Consider the following 18,537-nt stretch of genomic DNA (forward strand, 5'->3'; position numbering starts at 1 on the left):
CAGCAAGAAGATACAGAAAATGAATTAGTGCACAGATGGATAAAGATGTTGTCCCCAGTTTGGAAAAATCACAAGGTCCTTGAAGTTGCTGTGTGCAGAGAGGTGCAAAACCACCCATACAGAACTGAAACCCCACTCTCGTAGATGACTGCAATCCTATTTTTCTGGCAACAATGCTTTTGAAATATAGAGCATATGATCCATGGGCAAAATAAAGAAAAACAATCTACGGGAAGAATCAACAGTTCTCCTGATGTAAGTAGTTTTTAGATGCATACAATGACATTGCCTCAGAATATATCTCCAGCCTCCAAGATTTCCAGTGATCAGGAGTCTGAGTAAAGTAGCCTTTCAAAAAGTTTTCTTCCATTAAATTATCTACTTAGTTGTTGAACTGATGCAAATGTTTAGCACCCACAGTGCCCAAGGGCAGAGCAAAAGATATACAGTTTAACTACATGCTGTGTGAAACACCACCTCCCTTTGCTTTGCATATGCCTCTGTGTCATTTCCTTTGATGTTCCCTACTTAAGGGGTGGTAAACAAAGCAAGATACCCTGCAGTTAATTAATGTGTCCAGCAAGCTTCAGGCTGATACAGCCTCTCAGAAAAACATGGATCTCCAGGAGTACATTTTAATAAGCCACTTCCCATGGGCCCAGAGCAGTTCGTGACAAACCACATCGCCCCGACTGCAGTCGCATCCTGCCAGCTGGATCCCCTGCCTACTGCCATTCCTTTCTGTGGCCATCTGAACTCTCGCAGCCACACACCCTGCTACGGAGATAAACTCATGCAGCTCACCTGTATTGGTGGCAGAAGTGAACATGGATCAAATGATTCTTTTTAATCATGTGCAAATACTGCTTTTGTATATAATCACACACTGAGAAAAGTTGCAAAAACACATATAGTGAGCTTACAATACAATCTGTACTTGATACTTGAAAACGATCTGATTAAAAGTTTGCTATTTAAACATGCAAGATGCACCATTCTCTTAACTTGTTCTTTGTGTTGGCAAGTGTTTTAAGGACAGATTATCTCAGAACAAAAACTAACAATAGGTAACATCAAATTATTACCTTTTCAATAAGATCCAAGCACTCGCCATTGTCTGTCCAGTCAATATCCTCCCAAATTAGTCCTTCCCTAAGGAAAATAAAGAGGGCCTTTTTATTGACAAATATGATGAAATCATTTTAATTATAAAAATAGGAGGACCTGGTGTATTTATCTTGCAAATTAAAGCAAAATCAGCTTGCTTTTAAAAAATACACAGCTCCAGACAGAGATTTTCAAAGGAAGCTAAGGGAGCTGCAAATCAAGATTTCAAGTGAATACTGATAGTCAAAATTCTTTCAAATTTCTTCCCTGTCTCTTACCTGCTGTATTCCAGTTGCTCCAAGGAAAAGATGTGCTTGTTGAAATACTCCTGAAGCTTCTCATTTGCATAGTTAATATTGAACTGCTCAAAACGGTTTACCTAAAGAGACAAGAAATTTTAAAAAATGCATACATTTTTGTATGTATTTTACTTTGCAAAAAAGGGACTAGTTTAAGTCATGACATGTTTAATAATCAAGTTCCAGAGAAGAGGACAAAGATATGTACAACAATAAAGCATAAATATCAAACAATCCACTTAAACAAGCTTCTGAAACCTACCTCAAAATTTTCAAATCCAAATATGTCTAAAATTCCAATAGACTTGAAGTCTTCCTTGCTCCTGATTCTGCTATTGATTTTCTTAATGACCCAAGCAAAACACTGAGAATAAAGTGCCATAGCCATAGAATCTCTGCTGTCTATTGCCTGTGTTAAAAAAGGAATACACAACACATCAATCACCTCTGTGACCCCTGTGTGTCCTTAGCACACCATAAAGCAATGTATGATGCAAGCAGATTCGTATTCCTATGTAGCTCGACAGCAACTGCATTAATACTTACAAGGCATCATGGTTTGAGTTTAATAGTTTAAGTTAAAACAGATGTATATCTATGTGTCCTTAAAATTACATCTCAAGGCTAAAGCATTCAAAAAATTAGAAAATTATAAACTGAAGGTGTGGAGGAAGAAAAGAGAAGGGTAGGAAATAATACCTTAATTCACCCTTTTCTACAGTTAAGCATAATGTTATGCATACTTATTTCTAATCCCATTCTTGTAAATGATAAAAATATTTCTCCAGAGAATTTCAAAAATATTCACCTTACCCAAGTATCGACAGTGAAAAATATCAGTCTACATGACTAGGATTTGAAAAAAAAATGGTAAGCAATCAGGCTTAATAAGGATAACAAGAGCCAAGCTCCCAGCCCTGGTCTGAATGACAGGGTGGAATCTATAGAGATGACACCTTTCCCAAAAAAATCTATGTAGTGCTTTTGATTACAACTCCGATGCATGAGCTAAGCTTCTTTCTGTCCCTGAGTGTCTAGTGATTTCTCTGGACTTGAAGATTGATACATACCTTTCACAGACCCTAAAAACATGTCAAAACTGAGATGCCTTTACCTGCTGTATACTAAGAGGTGTTAGGATTTCTTCTCCCCTGAGTATCATTGACCTCTGTGTCAATGCTTCAGTTAGCTGTGTGGAGTCCAACCCTAGTAATTCAGCAGATCTACCCAGAGCTGCCAAAAGAGAAAGACAAAGACAAATACAAATATGTCCTTAAATGTATAAGGTTATGAAACCAATTTGGTTTTTTATCATTATTATTATTATTATTATTATTACTACTACTACTACTACTACTGCCACCATTTAAGATGCTTCCAAAATGACAGGGATTAGAGACAAAAGCACAACTAGAAACTCTAGGATATTGTTTTGCTGCTCATGAAAAGGCATAAATACGTACGACTGAAGGGAGTTAACAGTAGAAATTCACCACAAGTAAGTCACAAATATTTATTTACCTCTTAATGTTACACCTAAAGGATTCAGACAATTTAGTGCTTACACTAACACATTTTTCTTGATACAAACAGTAATTGACTCTTTGTCCACATGACTGCTTTTCAGCTTCCCTCAGGATGATGAGGATAAACCAATGCAATTTTTTCTTACATGCATACTTTAGTTTTCAATTTTGCTATAACATGGTATATAAGCAGTATGTAATGCTACTGTCTATTGCCATATTTGAACAAATGTTTAAAATGCTCACAGCTCATTCTTTAGACACATCAGCACATACTTTTGGATTTGTAATTGAAGTATTGAAAGCTCTAACAAAAGATACCTTTGGTGGAGATCTTGTTAGGGAAATGTATTTGAGCACATATGTTTTATCAACTTGAGAATATTTGAAGAAGAAATTAGATTCAAATGGAATTTCATTACTATTAATGGAATAAATATGTGCCCAAGCTCTTCCATAACTAAGATCTAGCATCCAGCAGCAGAGTAACTTTCCTTATTTGTCAAACCCCACCCCTCAAAAATAACATATAACATTTTAATCAACATTTAAAGATGTTAAAAAGCAGTAAGATCCTTTCACTGCTTGTCCTCGTTAGGTTCAGATACAATAGCAACAACTACAACTTTCATAGCCTCAAGAAACATTTACATTTGGATGCACAGCCTTCTCACCTGTTTTAAAGGACACCTGTGCCCCACCAGCAGTGATGAACTCAACATTTCCTAGATGCAAAATGCCAGCCAACAGTCTCAAAACTTCTCGTACCTCCTCCTTGCTGAATTGCATCACTTCCATTGCAGTCTGGAATGACATGTGAGTTTCTTTAATAACATGCACACAGACTCAAAAATGGGAGGCCTTAGAAAAGCAAGTCAGGACTAATAGAGGGCTGGCTGGAGTCCATTCCTTTGGTTTCATCCCAAACTGAATACACTGTAAGGTACACTGGAACATCTTGAAATATGTAAGTACCTCTGCTTTTAAGAAATCTCATTTTGATGCTGTAATGACATTGTAATGCGCTTTCAAATTCATCATTAAAGTTGTTTAAATATTGGAATGACCTACTGAGTTGTGCATCAGACACAATTACTTTAATTTGAATTACTAATTGATTACCTCTTGTGTGTTTTTACCAAATTTTGCCAATTAGCCTTGTAGGTAACAAGGCATAGGGGAGGAAACACAGCAACATGTAAGATTTGCTCATGTGTGCGCCCTAAACACGCATTTTTCCAGTGTGGTCTGACAACTCCCAGTAAAACTGAGCAAGAAAGGAATCTATATAAAAAGTGTCGAATTTATGAATAAACAATATGGCAATGATCAAGGCTCAACTACATAAATGAGCAAATTAGAAGATATTAGAAGAAATACTAAAACAAGAGGAACACAGGCTTTCTTTGACACAGATGGGGTATGTAATTGTATGCCGCTTGAAATGACCAGAATTTCCCAAACTTGGGTCTAATACAAACCTGTCTGAGACCAGATCAGTTTTATACTCGCCTAGTCAGACATGTTATAGTCACTGCAGGTGTCTGGCAGATGACACATGACACATTTTATCTTCCATAAATCTTCCATTACAAATGGAAAAGCCTCAGACTCATGACACAATTCAACGCAGGGTAGGGATAGTGGTTGAAGGTTTATTTTGTAAAGAAGACCTTTCACAACAGAAAGGCAGCAGCACTAGGAGTTCATCTCTACAGTCACCATGCAGCTCGTCCCAGTCTCCTACAAAAAAGTTTCCCTTCAGTAACATTTCCACGACTGAAACCACAATAAAAATAGGCAAAGGAGATGACTATAATAGGAAAAGACAGGTGAGGGTGAACTGTGGGGGTTTCTGCCCGCCTCCTGTTCTGGGAATGCAGCCTGGCAGCCTCAGCCCCTGCTCCCAGCCTGCCCACGCTGCGGGCAGCAGGCAAACATCACCTGCCCAACTGATTTCATGCTCTGCCTACCCTGGGATGATTAGCACAAACTAAATGTCATGCTAATCTAGTTCAGCACGTGACAACAATATAGATAAGTTACCAACTTTTCCAACACACCCTTCCACCATACAAGATGACGGCTTTTTACACTAAAAAAAACTGCTGCATCCACTACACCTTAATTTGTCAATTTGGCAAAGAGATTAACATGGCTAACAGTTTGGTGAAGGGCATAAAATCAAATGTTTTGTCTGATTTTTAAAATCTAATATGCATCACCTTGGTGCTACAGTATGCAATTAGTATGGTCAGTACAGACTAATTGCTGTGGGTATAAGATATAAAGACATTCATAGAGATTCCATCAGGACCCGGTTTTTAATCTGTGTTTATGTTTTCTTCAATTCTATTGTGTAAGTCACTCCATACAACTGGATTTCGCAGCTACAACTTAAAGAGTCACAGGTGTTTCACTCCCTGTGTGTTGCACTGCACTGCAGACTCCACCCAATACATGCTACATGATTTGGGCAAAGCTTTAGGATTGAAAACCAGTGAAATATATCTCTATCTATCTATCTATCTATCTATCTATCTATCTATCTATCTATCTATCTATCTATCTATCTATCTATCTATCTGTAATAGAAAACAATATAGGGAAGGGTAAAGGCCTATAAAAGCCTTAGTGACTTCCCAACAGATATACTTTTAATTTCAAAATGTAATAATTTCTCTACAGCACACGTTGAAATGACAGTAAAAATGAAATACTAGAGAGAAGGTAAAGGCATGTTCAAAAGGACAGTGAAGCATTTTGAGAAAATATAAGTCCCTGTGAGATTAGTGCCTAAAGCACAAAAAGGCTTTGTCCCATTCTCTGTCAATGGGCCCCAGGCACCTTGAACTTCCAGTGTTTTTAAGTAAAAGAACTAGGGAATCAACTCACAATGACTTCCTTGAAAGAATCTTTGTCACTGATTGTCTTATCCGCTATACATCCAGACTGATTCAGGTAGTGGTAGTTCTCCGGTACAGATAAGTAAAAAGCATCTAATGAGGAGAGAAAAGAAAGTGAAGGAAAAGAAATGCCAAAACAAAAGTACTCCACAAATTACTAAGTCAGAGTTAAATAGTTCACAATTCATGTGCTCAGAAATTATGATGATGATGCACAAGGCAAAGTTTTATATTAAAATACGATGGGGGGCTCTTTTCCTGGGTTTTGTTTTATTTAGCTGCATAATGCAGTTAACTTTTTAGCATGCAAAGAGAGCAGGCGTAAGGGGAGATGCTGGGACAGCTTTCGGCAATTTTGCACATATACAAATGTAATTTCTTTTGTTCAGTGGATTTATTCTTTATGAGAGAGGATTAGAAGAACCAGAATTATTTATCTTTGTTGCTGTGGAGTTATTTACTACCAGTGAAAATATTCAGTTTGAACAGAATGAGGCATGTTTGTCCCCAAGTAATTTTCCCAAGGCCACAGCAGAAGCTGGGAGAAAAACTATCAGCAGCTCAGTGACATTCTTCAACCAAGCAGGTTGCTTTATTAAGGTGAGCTCAAATTCACACTCACTGAATCCCAGCTGAAAAAATAACCTATTTCTCTGCTTGGGTTAGTGGGTTTCTGCAGTTAAATTCTCCACTGCTGTCACCACAGCTGACTGCTCAGCGAAAGCCACTACAGTTGTGTGACTTGTGTTTTGCCACTCACCTTTCTCTCTCTCTTCTATCCCCGCCAGCAGAGCATAGAATATATGATAATTTCTTTCCCCAGGGTTTTGTCTTACTACACGATTCTGTCAAAGTAAAAAACAGCGATCATTTTTAAGGATAAATTTTTTATCCACAGTTTCAGAAAAAATATTAAATCAAACACAATTCATCAACTTACTTTTTCCAATAAATCTAGAGCCAGGAAGAAAAGCTTTAGTCAAGGAATAAAATAAAAAGCAATTAATGCAGAAGCCATTTATAATCTTCCTTCTTTTATTTGAGACAATAGGAAGAGCATCATATTCTTTTCTTACAACATGCTAAATATGTTTCATACAACATGCCTACAACAAGATAAATAAAGTAGCAATGATAATAATATTAGCAGTTCTAATATCAATGTATTAACACCTTCTTCTCTTCCATTCCATCAAAACTGGACTTGTGACATTCTGCATCTTGAATGACATCTGCTTCCTTTGCTTTTTCTTTTCCCTAAACAACTTTAAATTTGTCCTAATGCAAAAGCAGCTGTTTAAAACAGCAGGCAAGATCCCCTTGGAATATTCCTCATCCCCACACCTCTGGTGCTCTGGTGTAGCTGCTCATAGTCCGATTTTGCCAAATGCAGGGCAAATCTGAGGATTTAACCCACCCAGACACATGCTGCAGAAATTCAGCAGCTCTGCTCTTTCCAGTACTTCTCCAGAGAAGTAAGCAGCTTATCTCTGGATATAATAAATTAGGAAAATGGCTGACGACTGAGGTTATCCCCAAGAATTCAGGCTGTTTTAGATCACTGTGTAGGAACAGGTATATGAGCCACGCCATGCTGGCAGTAGCAACACATAATGCTGGTCCTCCAAGACACCCCACACTGCCACGAATGCATGTGTGCATGTGTGAATTTGGTGTTGATGCTTCTCTTTCCCACTAACACCAGCTCAATTTAACCATGATGAGGTGAAAGGACAGACAAAGGCAAGCCAGTTCTCTCAGTCCTCCACCAAGGAGGTACATAGGAGCTGCCTGCAAACAGGAGTCAAAGCACCAAATGAGGATACAATCTATAATTCTTCCTCCCTGAATGTTTCCTTTCTGACAGATGTTCAGTTGAATAAACTTCCCAAAGCGACTTGAGTTGTTGTTGTAAACAGTCTTCGCATTGCCAAAAGCTTCCATAATTGGACTGTGAAAATAGAGAATGACGAGAGTGTTAACACGTGACTAGCATGCCAATAGTTTCACATGGGACTGGTGAAAGGAACAACACTGACAAACTCCCTTCTGACACTCTTCTCAGCCACAGCCTACATCCTCAGCAGTACCCTCCATTCATTAGCAATGGGCATCTCAATTTCCTATCAAAAGATGCAAGTATTCACGCAACAGGAAGATTAATCGTACCAAACTACTCTGCAGCTGCAGAGTAGTAACTGCTACTTGCTACTTCTCTTGTAATTGCTCAAAAGATGGAAATAAGAAATCTCAGCACATGTAAATTGCTAGACAGATGTAAGGAAATAGTCCTTGTCCTAAGGCAATTAAAAAAAAATAACTACATCAAGATACAGCATGTATAACAGAGATGAAGGAAAAACAAAAGTAACAGCATCTTAAATTGTCTTGTTTTTAATACTTTGGAATCATGTATTATTTCATGGGAACACAGAGAATATTTTTTTGCTTTTGGAGATTGTGTCCAATTTATCTGATGCATTTACTCATTTGTCTTATCAGTTCTCCTTGCCCTCCCTTTCCTCATCATGCTATTACCACTTGAGGACTTTATACTCACCATGTTGTATCTTGTTCTACCCTATCCTCAGGCTACACAAACTGAACCAATGGTTTCTCCCTCCCATCACCCATTTCCTTTATTCTGATTATCTCAGTTCAGCCCCAAACAAAAATTAAAGCCACAATTAAAGCTTCATTACTTTCAAAATTCTGCATATTTTTGTTTTATTAAGATATACCACTGTGTTCACAACTATCTAGAGTAACCAGGTAATTTTATTTAATGGAGTATTTTCCCATCTCCAATATTAATTTTATCAATAAACAGACACACATATTTAATTACACTGCAAGCTCTTATTTCAATGTCAAGGCTTCGGTCTTCTGGAAAAAATACCTGTGTATTGAAAGATCTAGTACCTGCTCTCAAGAATAGCTTGCTCCACACAGGATGTCTTCTCTCTGCAGGACAGGTCCAGCGAATGTTGGCTCATTGCAGACAAGAATTTGAGAATCAGCTTAGTGCTTTCTGTCTTACCAGCACCACTTTCGCCACTGAAAGAAGAGGAGAAAATTGTTTGCACAGTTCCAGTGGCTAGTGAAGTGATAGTCAAAGGGAAGCAAAATACCCCCTTAAGCTTCCTGAATATGACATCCAAGGCAAAACAAAAACTGTCTTCAGACTTCATACCACTGCTCGGACAGCATTTCAAGGCACTGGATTGCATATATACAAACACCCATGAGGCAACAAAGAGATCTCTGAATACAAGCAATTACCCAATACTTCCCATCATCACGTTAAAACAAAGTTACAACAATACGGCAATAGTCAGGGATAAAGACTAGACTACTAATTAAGATGGGAAAATTTGGGATTACATAGCTAATGAAGGCACTCTGCTGTGAGAAGGAGGAGGTTAGAGACCCCAGTGCATATTCTAACACATAAAGGCTACTAGTATAATTAATGCTGATATTCTTAGTGAGTTACATATTCTTTAAACAAACTTTTCACATACCTATTCAAACAAACCAGATTCGTGTGAGTTCAAAATATCAACAATTTTCACCTCCCATCACCATCAGAGATGTAAAATATTTCATCTTCATCCACAGGAGAACAAAGCTATTTGATAATGCTAAATTGACATTTTTAAAACAAACTGTTAATAAGTAACCTTGCTGATACAAACAGAAGGCAATATACTCAGTTTCTCTTCAAAACCAACACTCCAAAAAAGGAAAGTATATATTTGGCTCATTTCCCCCACATAATTTTCCTTCATTTATGTAGACTAAAAACACAGTGTGAGCCATTAAGAAATACAACTTGTAGGTAAAGTTTGACTGGTTTGCTTGCTTTTCATCTGAAGTCATAGCATTATATCCTAAACTGCTGCCTAATTTCTAGTTTTCCTAATTCCTAATTAAGCCGTACCTAATTCCCAAAGAGAGGGGATATATTTTGGTCTTACCTCACCTTTTTCATTGTAGCAAGCAAGAATTTTGTCACTGACTTTAATGGAGCACTACTGGGCATGTGGGACTAAGCTTAGATAATTTGACAGACTTTAGTTGTGCCATTGCTGAGTGGTGACCCCAGGAGTTATAGGTTACAGCAAAGTATACTGATGCTTTCTAGTAAAAAGCAAGAAAAAAGCATGGCATTCTTCTGCAAATGAATTCCAACAATTTAAAAAAAAATCAGCAGAGACATTCAGAAAACGTTACGAGACACAGAGTTTTAGCTGAGATTTAAGTGTTTCCCAAGAAGAATCAGTCTTTAAAATGTTGTATAAAATTTCATGCCTGCTGATACGTTCCAGCAACCAACAGATTACTGTCTCTGCTGTGCCTGACTTGATGGATAGCCCCACAAACTCAAGTTGCCTGTCTTCATTAGCCTTTCCCACATACAGAGCCATGTTATACTTTTGACTGCTTTTTTTTTGTTTTCTTCCAGTTCCACAAAGTCTGGATCTATCCAAGGAAAGGATTTACCCAGTGTTGTCTACTCATTTAATAGTAACTGCTCCATCCTATTCAATTTTGCAATTACTATTGAGCACTGAGTGGGTAGGCTCCTGAAGCCCTCTGGCAGGACAGTAAGATCTCATCACTGTGTGGTGTTGCTGAACTCAGGACCCATAATTTTATGTACATCGAGTTGGTTCTGCATTTTTTCTCCACAAAACACTTTAATAATAGCTGGGTTTTACTATAAAATTAAAATCAAGAACAAGCATGCTAAACTTTGAAGTTGTTTACTCAACCTACAGTACATACACTAACACTGGGGTAAGTGGGATCAATCTTTCAGAGACCTTAGAAAGCTTGTGCCTACAAGAAGTTGCCAAGGTCAGTAAAAGGGCGAATTTTTTAGTGCAACCTTTCCAGCAACCTTTCCACCCCATGAGTTTAAGTGCCCAGCTCGTTCCACATCACTGCCCTCAGTACTGTGAACATATTAAGTCTGACAGCAACCCAGAAGGCGCCCACTTAGAAGATCTTTAGACTTTCTCCGTGACATATTCTACACAGGGCATCGTACTAAGGGCACAGCAGCCTTGACTCCCAACTGCCGCAGTGGAAACAGGGGTCACTGAAAGAGACTCCTCATTCTGAAGGACATAATGCTACTCTAAATCACTTCTCTGTTCTGTCAACTGCCTTTAAAACCCCAAGACAGATACACACAGACAAAATAGGCCCCTTCAGCAAATATAGTTTGTCAAATGCACATCTGAATTTTGGTGCGTCAGTCTCATAAGAAGATCTTCACATCACAAATCTGGGTCCCCACATAAGGATTTTGGTTCACATTGATTTTTAAGCTGAACAACAACAAAAACTGAGGCCATCAGATGACAAGAGAGAGAACAAACTGGTATCAGACAGTGATTTCCCACTCACGGCACTGACTTGAATGTTATTCAGCTTGAATGTTGCTGTTTTTTCAACTGCTTTACACTTCTTTTTGAGTGCTCTGAAGTGGATCAACTGCTACTGCATCTGAAAGCAGTGCATGTGTTTGCTTCTGCATAGACTAGGTCACCTTAAACAGTGCAGCAAAAAAACCAAATGACCCAAAAAGTTACCTTGCTATTCTTGTAATAAAAGGGTGGAGGTTTGAACTTGGTCCCAACTTGTAAACATCAGCTAATCATGGGGGAAGTCAGTCCCTTTCCTACATCAGGACAAGCTGTTTGGCTATTGCTTGAGTAAGATGGACTCCCTTCATTTTCCTCCTGAGGCATCCAGTTGAAAAATCAGATATTATTTCTTTTTTAACATGGCAGGCTTTTTTTTCCCCCTGTTTTAAATGAAACTGTACCCCGCAGTAAGGTTCAGACGACCATAAAACTGAGCATTCATTGATGTAAATGTTTTTGTCTAGAAGAAAACCTTAGTTCAATAGCCAGATAAACATTTTTTAGCCTGGGAGAGTGAAAATACCATTTCACAACTGTGTATATATTCTAATGCACCAGTTGTGTACAGCTTCTTCAGTGTGCTATTTTGTTGACATTTTAGGCTGCTAAGTCATTTCTGTGCAGCATTAGCATGAATTAAAATGCCTGTGTTACACAGACCAATAATTAAGCATCTTTGGGTGACTCATTTAATATAATCTCTTCCGTATTTCCTTCCTTTTCACCCCTAGTCTGGGTGGTTACACTGGAAAAATGGTCTCACTTTTATATATTTCCAGTCTTTATGATGACAGTTTTTAACTCAAGTTCTAGCCTTAATCCTCTCACCCTCCCCCAACCAGACAAATATCCCAATATCAATATTTCAAAACACTAGAAGCTTTTTTCACGGGTTTTTTGAACTCAATCCCTGAAGAAAGCAGCTCCAAACCAAAACTGACCTAGTTCTGTGTGCCAGCAGGGGGCACTTCAAGTCCAGAGGATCATAAGAAAGAGTTCCAAGGACCTTCCCTTTCGGGGCTGTTTTAACTTGCTACTGAGTGCTTAGATCCCAAGGTCAGGAGCAGGTGAAACTGCCGATCAGAATGTGAAGCCTACACGAGCAATCCACTCTTTTTAACTACTGCGTTTTTGTGATGCAACAAAATTTTCCTCTTTAACATCTCTTACATTAAATACAAGACCAGAATATTTGTCTAAAGTCAAACACTAAAGTGTTCCACCCGACCATTTTTTTCAAATGTCAGTAGTAACCAAGAAAGTTACAGTGAGAATGACTGGTTGCAACATCTAATTCTGAGCCAGCAAAAAATACAGGAATGACCAGGACACTGAATTTGCCAAACACACTGTTACACCTTCACTTTCTACGCCCTAAACTAGGTATGTGACCACAGGGACTTTCCTAAATCTCATGAGGGCCACAGAAAACCTTCATTAATTTAAAAAAATCCTGCTCTGAGTCCTTCAAAGATACAGCAGATAATACTGTTTTATGAAAGTAGAGTTGACTTCTTATTTTAATTTCACATTCCCTCAATTTCTGTAGAAACAAGATACCCTTATAAGGTTGTATTGCGGCACTTGGCTGAAACATTGAACTGATTCAAATCATTGTTTCAATCCATGACTGGAGTAAACAATTTTCAAAGGGACTGCTAATGCAAAACTTCTCCATATTATGGCTTATCTGTTCAAAGCATATGGTTTACAGAGCGGAGACTGCTGGAGACTCCTCTGGAACATCAGAGACTTCTGCTTATGTCCATTTTAGGACATAACCTGCTTTTCTCTTGTCAGCTTGTGGGGAATTGGAATAAAAGGTAAAATACTTAGGCCAGTACAGAATGGCAAAAGTACCCAAGGCCATCAGAAATTATTTTGGTTCCCTAAATTTGGGTGCATGGACTGTTCACAAGCAATGTTACCTGGAAATAAAACATGAAATCATAACTGCAGGATAGCTATTTTCACCTGATAAAGATCTTGTGCATTACATTTTTTCTTGGACTGTCACCTGGACTCAGCTTTATATGTACAGGACTATGTATTAAATAATAAAAAGGAAAAATATAGTTAAAGAAAGCTGAAAAAAACACACTCATCAGCCCTTTCCAGCTTTGTGCCACTGCCAGGCAGAATCTATCTAGTGGAGAGGACAGGTAGGCACTGCAACCTGAGAGCATGCAGAAAGCTGGAACCAGACTTGGCTGTGTTGCATCTGATCCAAATTTCTAACAACAGACTGGGTGTTTAACCGCATGCACCAAATCCCCCTCTTATCCAGGAAGCCTTGCAACCTGGCCTGTTATCTCAAATGTCAGTAGAAACTGCCTATTGCAAAAGGTGCTGCTCTCACTCTGCCTTATCCCCTCTCTGTCCCACTGACTGCCCCATGCTGCAGTCCCACAGCTGTTGCAAGGGCTCCTGTTGAGGTCAGGAGACAGCCAAAGTCATGTCAACTTGTGCCTGAAGAGCTCTACACAGTTAACTTTGTGCTGCAGGAAGGTGAGAGCAAATGGGCTTAATCACAAAAAAGCTGTGAAGGCAAGAGAGGAAAGGGAGGGGAAACATGCACTCTCTCACCCCCCTGAACATCACCCCCTGCCCAGAGTCCAGTGGCTGGTGCCCACTGCCATCGCCACCGAGCTGCTCCTCCTGATCCGGCACTTCCCTGCCTGTGTGTGAGCCAATGCAGCTGAGCTGGCAGGCTAGGGAACGGGAAAAGAGTTGGCTGCATTTTCAGCTCTTCTGGAGCCAGGAGGAAGGAGGGGATGAAAGCAGGGAAAAGCTATTGAAATGCCAACTTGCTCCCACCGTACACTCGGCAGCAGTGAGATTCTGAATACCAGTGACACAGTGGATCAAACAGGAAGCTATTAAATCACCATTAAATTAATGCACAACAAGATTAAGCAAGGAAGATTAATCAGGCAGAATTAAGTGGCTGAAATGTGGAGGGTTTTCTCTTTTGCCAATTTTATTCACTGCTTTTCTCAAGAGTGGAAGGTTATTTTTTCTTTTCTGCTCTATGCAGGAATCAGGGTCTAGTGGTGACAAACTACTGAGCTGCACAGGGATGTTTAAACCAGTGGGAAAGCACTTAGGGTAACATTAGATAGGTAAGTAGTAAAAATGCACAAAAATGTAATAGATTTTTTCACTCAATGAAATTGTAAGGTGCACAAGAAAAATTAACATTTTTTTAGAGGTTCACAGAACAATACCGAGCTAGTTCAGAACTCTCTTGAAACTCTGCTGTTTTAAAGGCCTGCTGCTTTCTTCTGGAGTTCTCCTCTCCATGTGGTCCAAATGTACGCTCCTAAATCCAGAAGGCTGATCAGCAGGGATATAACCAGAGCAGCAGCAGCTGCCGTTTACCTGATGAGGATACACTGGTTGTCATGGCGCTTCCAAAGGCAGCGGTAGCACTCATTGGCCACAGCGAAGATGTGAGGTGCGATCTCTCCCATGTGGTGCTTGCTGTATCGCTCCACAGCTGTGCAGTCATACAGTCCTGGAATGCTCTTGTAGGGGTTCACAGAGGCAACTATCGAACCAATGTAGGTCTGCAAGCACATAGCACCCCCCAGAGTTGTTATTACACATGGGATGGAACAGATTAACACTCTGCTCAAATGATCAGCAACAAATACACGTTTGCAAAACCGTAGCGATCCTTTGGATAAAAGTGGATAGTAATTTCCCCTGACCTCCTCCTTTCAAGAAGAGCAACAGCTGGGCAAAAGTTTTTTCCACCTCTGTCATGTTCTCATGTTTACCCCACCTACAACACAGAGCTTATTTGCTATACAAATCCCTGCCTTAATGCTGCTTACAGCTGCACAGTAATGCCTGTGAGCGCTGGTCTACAGCTGCTTTTCATGTGTTCTTAGGGACTTTTATAAGTTCACTGAACTTATAAAAGCCTGATTGTGTCCCAAGTATTGGTGCAAAAGTATGTATTTCCATGTAAGTCCTTCTCTGATACTAATTTTTAAAACAGAACTATAAGACATTATGGTAGACACTAGCAATTATATGGTAGCAGGCTCCAAGAAAAGCATGTGAACTGGCAGGTACTTCCAAAACACTGTGTTTCTGTAACTTGATTTATTACTTGTTTGATGCACAATGGCACCTCATAAGGCATTCATTGCTATCCCATTACAATTAGAGAACACATCAGTTAAAACCACTCAGGTAGCAGTTTATGCCCATTCCCACTGACTTACCTCATTAGGCTGTGGTAACCTGATCATTTGCAACAGTCTATTTTCAATGCTGTTCATTTTCTCACTCACCCCCTAGCAACTTCAATACATTTTTCAAATAACATCACATTGAAGTGAGGTAGGAGATAACATTACGTTTGTTATCTCCAGAATTTCCAGTACATTTCTGTGGCATGTGAAATTAATTGATATATTGTATGGTGTGTGCGGTGTTACTGCTGTGATACTGATTTCATTTTGTTAAACACCCTTTCTATGGTTGCAGGCAGGGAGCTGACACCTGGCTTCAGCAGCCCTGCTCTGGACTTGTGAAGAGCCAGGCTGTGCAGCCTCCAGCCCTGTAACACAGCCCCCACGTACACACAGATGCCTCATCAGCAGTCAACCCTCTTGTCACCGACAGGAACCAGCTGTGAAGCTGACAGCAGGACTGGGGCTCTCTTCATCTCCACAGCACTCTACCCAGAAAGGGATGGATAAGGCGAGCAGCATCTTGCACGCCACAGAAATGCAGCCCCACGTGCTCCTCCTGCAGCTTCCCTCTTCTCTGTACAAGCCACCACAAGGACACTCGTTGAGACACAGGGACCACATTTTCCTTTCCTCTCCATCAGCCTCTTCCACAGCATTTACAGCCTGCATCTAGTGGCCTCCCTCTTCTTCTCCTTAATTAACATGCAATTATCGCTGTGTATCAGCTCTCCTTTCTCACTGTTACCCTGCTGTTACACTCCCCATAATCCACCTGTTCAGCCTCCATCAGGCCCGACACAAATTGCAGCTTTGAGCTTTTGGTAAGGGAACTACAGCGGTGTCCTTGAAATTATGACAATTTTATTAGCTGTAAGGGGAATATCCTTCCTCAATGTAACTCAAATACCTTTTACAGAGTGGTGAACTTTCAATCTGTGTGTTTTATAACCCTTGCCATGCTGTGCAATAGCTCAGAAGATTTCATCTAGAGGAGAGATACCATTTCAACACAAGATCATATCGCAGGGCAATTACAGCACTGAGACAACAGCTTAATTTCCCGGGGATCAACCCCTCTTGAGTTCTTAAATAAGTAATAAGGAAGTCTCTGAAAACAAGCTTCCTCTGTTTGATACATATTTCAGGACAGATTGCACAGGCAAAATTTTAAGAGGCTTTTTAAAAATTTTATTACTACAGTACAAGTATGACAAATAAAACAAACTGCTACAGATCTTTGTCTTTACCTTACTAAAGTCTGTCTGAGGTCTTTTGAAAAGAGTAGCTTGAGGCACACCATCACAACAGATGCCATGGCAAAGAAGCAAATAAAAAAATCCCCATGAAACATGATACCATCTAACTTTATAACAAAGCAACCACTCTACAGCTTCAGTGCAAACAACATCTTCCTGCGTTAAAGCACTGTATCACCATGGGCTACACACAGCAATTTTTCTTGCTTTTCCTATTTTAAACAGTCAATATCAGAAGAGGCGACAATAGCCCACTTCTGCACACGCTCGTTTAACATGAGACAGTCTTTCACATGGCTTAAGCATAACTTTTTAAAAATTATAGAAATGCTTCCACAATATTAGTCACTATTGAGAATAATGTAAATCTTTTTATTAAATTAAGTCAGCTGGCTACAGGTAGTGTATTATGGCAATAACAGAAACCTGGTGAATAGCAGAAACAATACTTGTGAAAACAATTCCTAAATCACCTCATGGAGTTATGCCTAGGACATGTCCTTAGGACTACTCAAAAAATTCCCTCTCCCTATATTTTTCTTTCAGCAAAAATGTGAAGAATCACAACCTCTACTGACACAGGTGCAACTTTGTGTTCCAATCTTCTGGTGCTCTGAGTATGTACTACCTCTTTACAAAACAAGTTAAATACGTGCTCAAATCACCACCAAATTATAATGACACAAGACAGAACAAACTCAGGCCTCCAAAAAACAGGTTCCTCATGTCGAGGCAAGAACACAAAAGAAGTATATTCTTCATACACACAGTGCATCACATTCATCACCTACCAAGTGTCACAATCCAACACAGCAGTAGCCACAACTAGGTATCTGCGTGGACTAAGGAGAAGTGGAAGTTCCACCTTTACTCAAGGTAGTTCAGCAAGGTATCAATGGGCTGAAGCAGCATTGTTATTAAAAACTATTCCAACTATTTTAAAAGTTCACATTAAAAGACAAATCTTCCAGAAGTCTCCGTCCAACCTGGCCTTGAACACTTCAAAGGATGGGGTATCCATAACTTCTCTAGGCAACCTGTTCCAGTGCCTCACCCCCCTCACATCCTAATGTCTAATCTAAACATACTCCCCCTTCAGTTTGAAATTATTCCCCCTTGTCCTGTCACTATGTGCTCTTGTAAAAAGTCCCTCTTTATCTTCCTTGTAGGCCCCTCCCCCTAACCCTCCCCTTGGGGGACCCTGAGCAGCCACTCAACGCAACCCCTTTCTTGTAGGGCAGACCTTCCAGTTTTGCAAATCCAAGCACCTTAGCAGCAAGCTAAACCAGTGTAAAGATACACAAAAAAATGCAGCACTGTTCAGTGGACATGTATTGTCTTCTGAATGTTATTTCTGCACCAGGCACCATCACATGGCAAATTAAAGCTGTTAGCAGTCAGAAGCAGGATCTCTAAATTACTATATTATGCTAACATCACAAGGCAGGTGACATTTCAGAAAAAGTATTTTCACGTAAGTGTGTCACTTCCACTTATAGAGAGTAATCTAAATTTTCTTTTTGTTCTTTGCAGATTCTAATCTGATTCTGGCAGTCAATAGGTATTTAGAGAAAGCACTCCAAAACAGTTATGAATAGGAGAAATGCTCATACATCTGCCAGAGCACTAGCAAGTAGACACAGGAGTTCTGAAGATTTCCAGTTTAAATAGTTTGAGGGCTTTTTTCAGGGAAATATTGTGATAAGTCCTATTAAAAGCCTGACCCCTTAAATCTGTGGCAGTGAACGGGACAGTTCATTATTCCCTGTCATAAGACCAACTTGACACTTCAGACAG

The 18,537-nt window shown here is 39.6% G+C and overlaps 1 protein-coding gene across 2 annotated transcripts in view; it reads right to left on the reverse strand.

Moving 5' to 3' along the window:
* The window catches only part of MYO10 (myosin X), a 162,905-nt gene that overhangs the window by 60,355 nt on the left and 84,013 nt on the right, over positions 1-18,537 (reverse strand). For both annotated transcript variants that reach the window (XM_064661733.1, XM_064661738.1), the window contains exons 4-14: positions 14,658-14,845; positions 8,761-8,895; positions 7,665-7,789; positions 6,779-6,792; positions 6,599-6,683; positions 5,828-5,931; positions 3,607-3,736; positions 2,521-2,639; positions 1,669-1,815; positions 1,386-1,486; positions 1,086-1,152 (exon numbers count right to left, since the gene is read on the reverse strand). In XM_064661733.1, coding sequence (XP_064517803.1) covers positions 1,086-1,152; positions 1,386-1,486; positions 1,669-1,815; positions 2,521-2,639; positions 3,607-3,736; positions 5,828-5,931; positions 6,599-6,683; positions 6,779-6,792; positions 7,665-7,789; positions 8,761-8,895; positions 14,658-14,845 — 1,215 coding nt within the window. The remainder of the gene's footprint in view (positions 1-1,085; positions 1,153-1,385; positions 1,487-1,668; positions 1,816-2,520; positions 2,640-3,606; positions 3,737-5,827; positions 5,932-6,598; positions 6,684-6,778; positions 6,793-7,664; positions 7,790-8,760; positions 8,896-14,657; positions 14,846-18,537) is intronic.

The sequence above is a fragment of the Pseudopipra pipra genome, chromosome 1 (assembly GCF_036250125.1).
Source record: "Pseudopipra pipra isolate bDixPip1 chromosome 1, bDixPip1.hap1, whole genome shotgun sequence".
In the NCBI taxonomy this organism is placed as follows: Eukaryota; Metazoa; Chordata; class Aves; order Passeriformes; family Pipridae; genus Pseudopipra; species Pseudopipra pipra.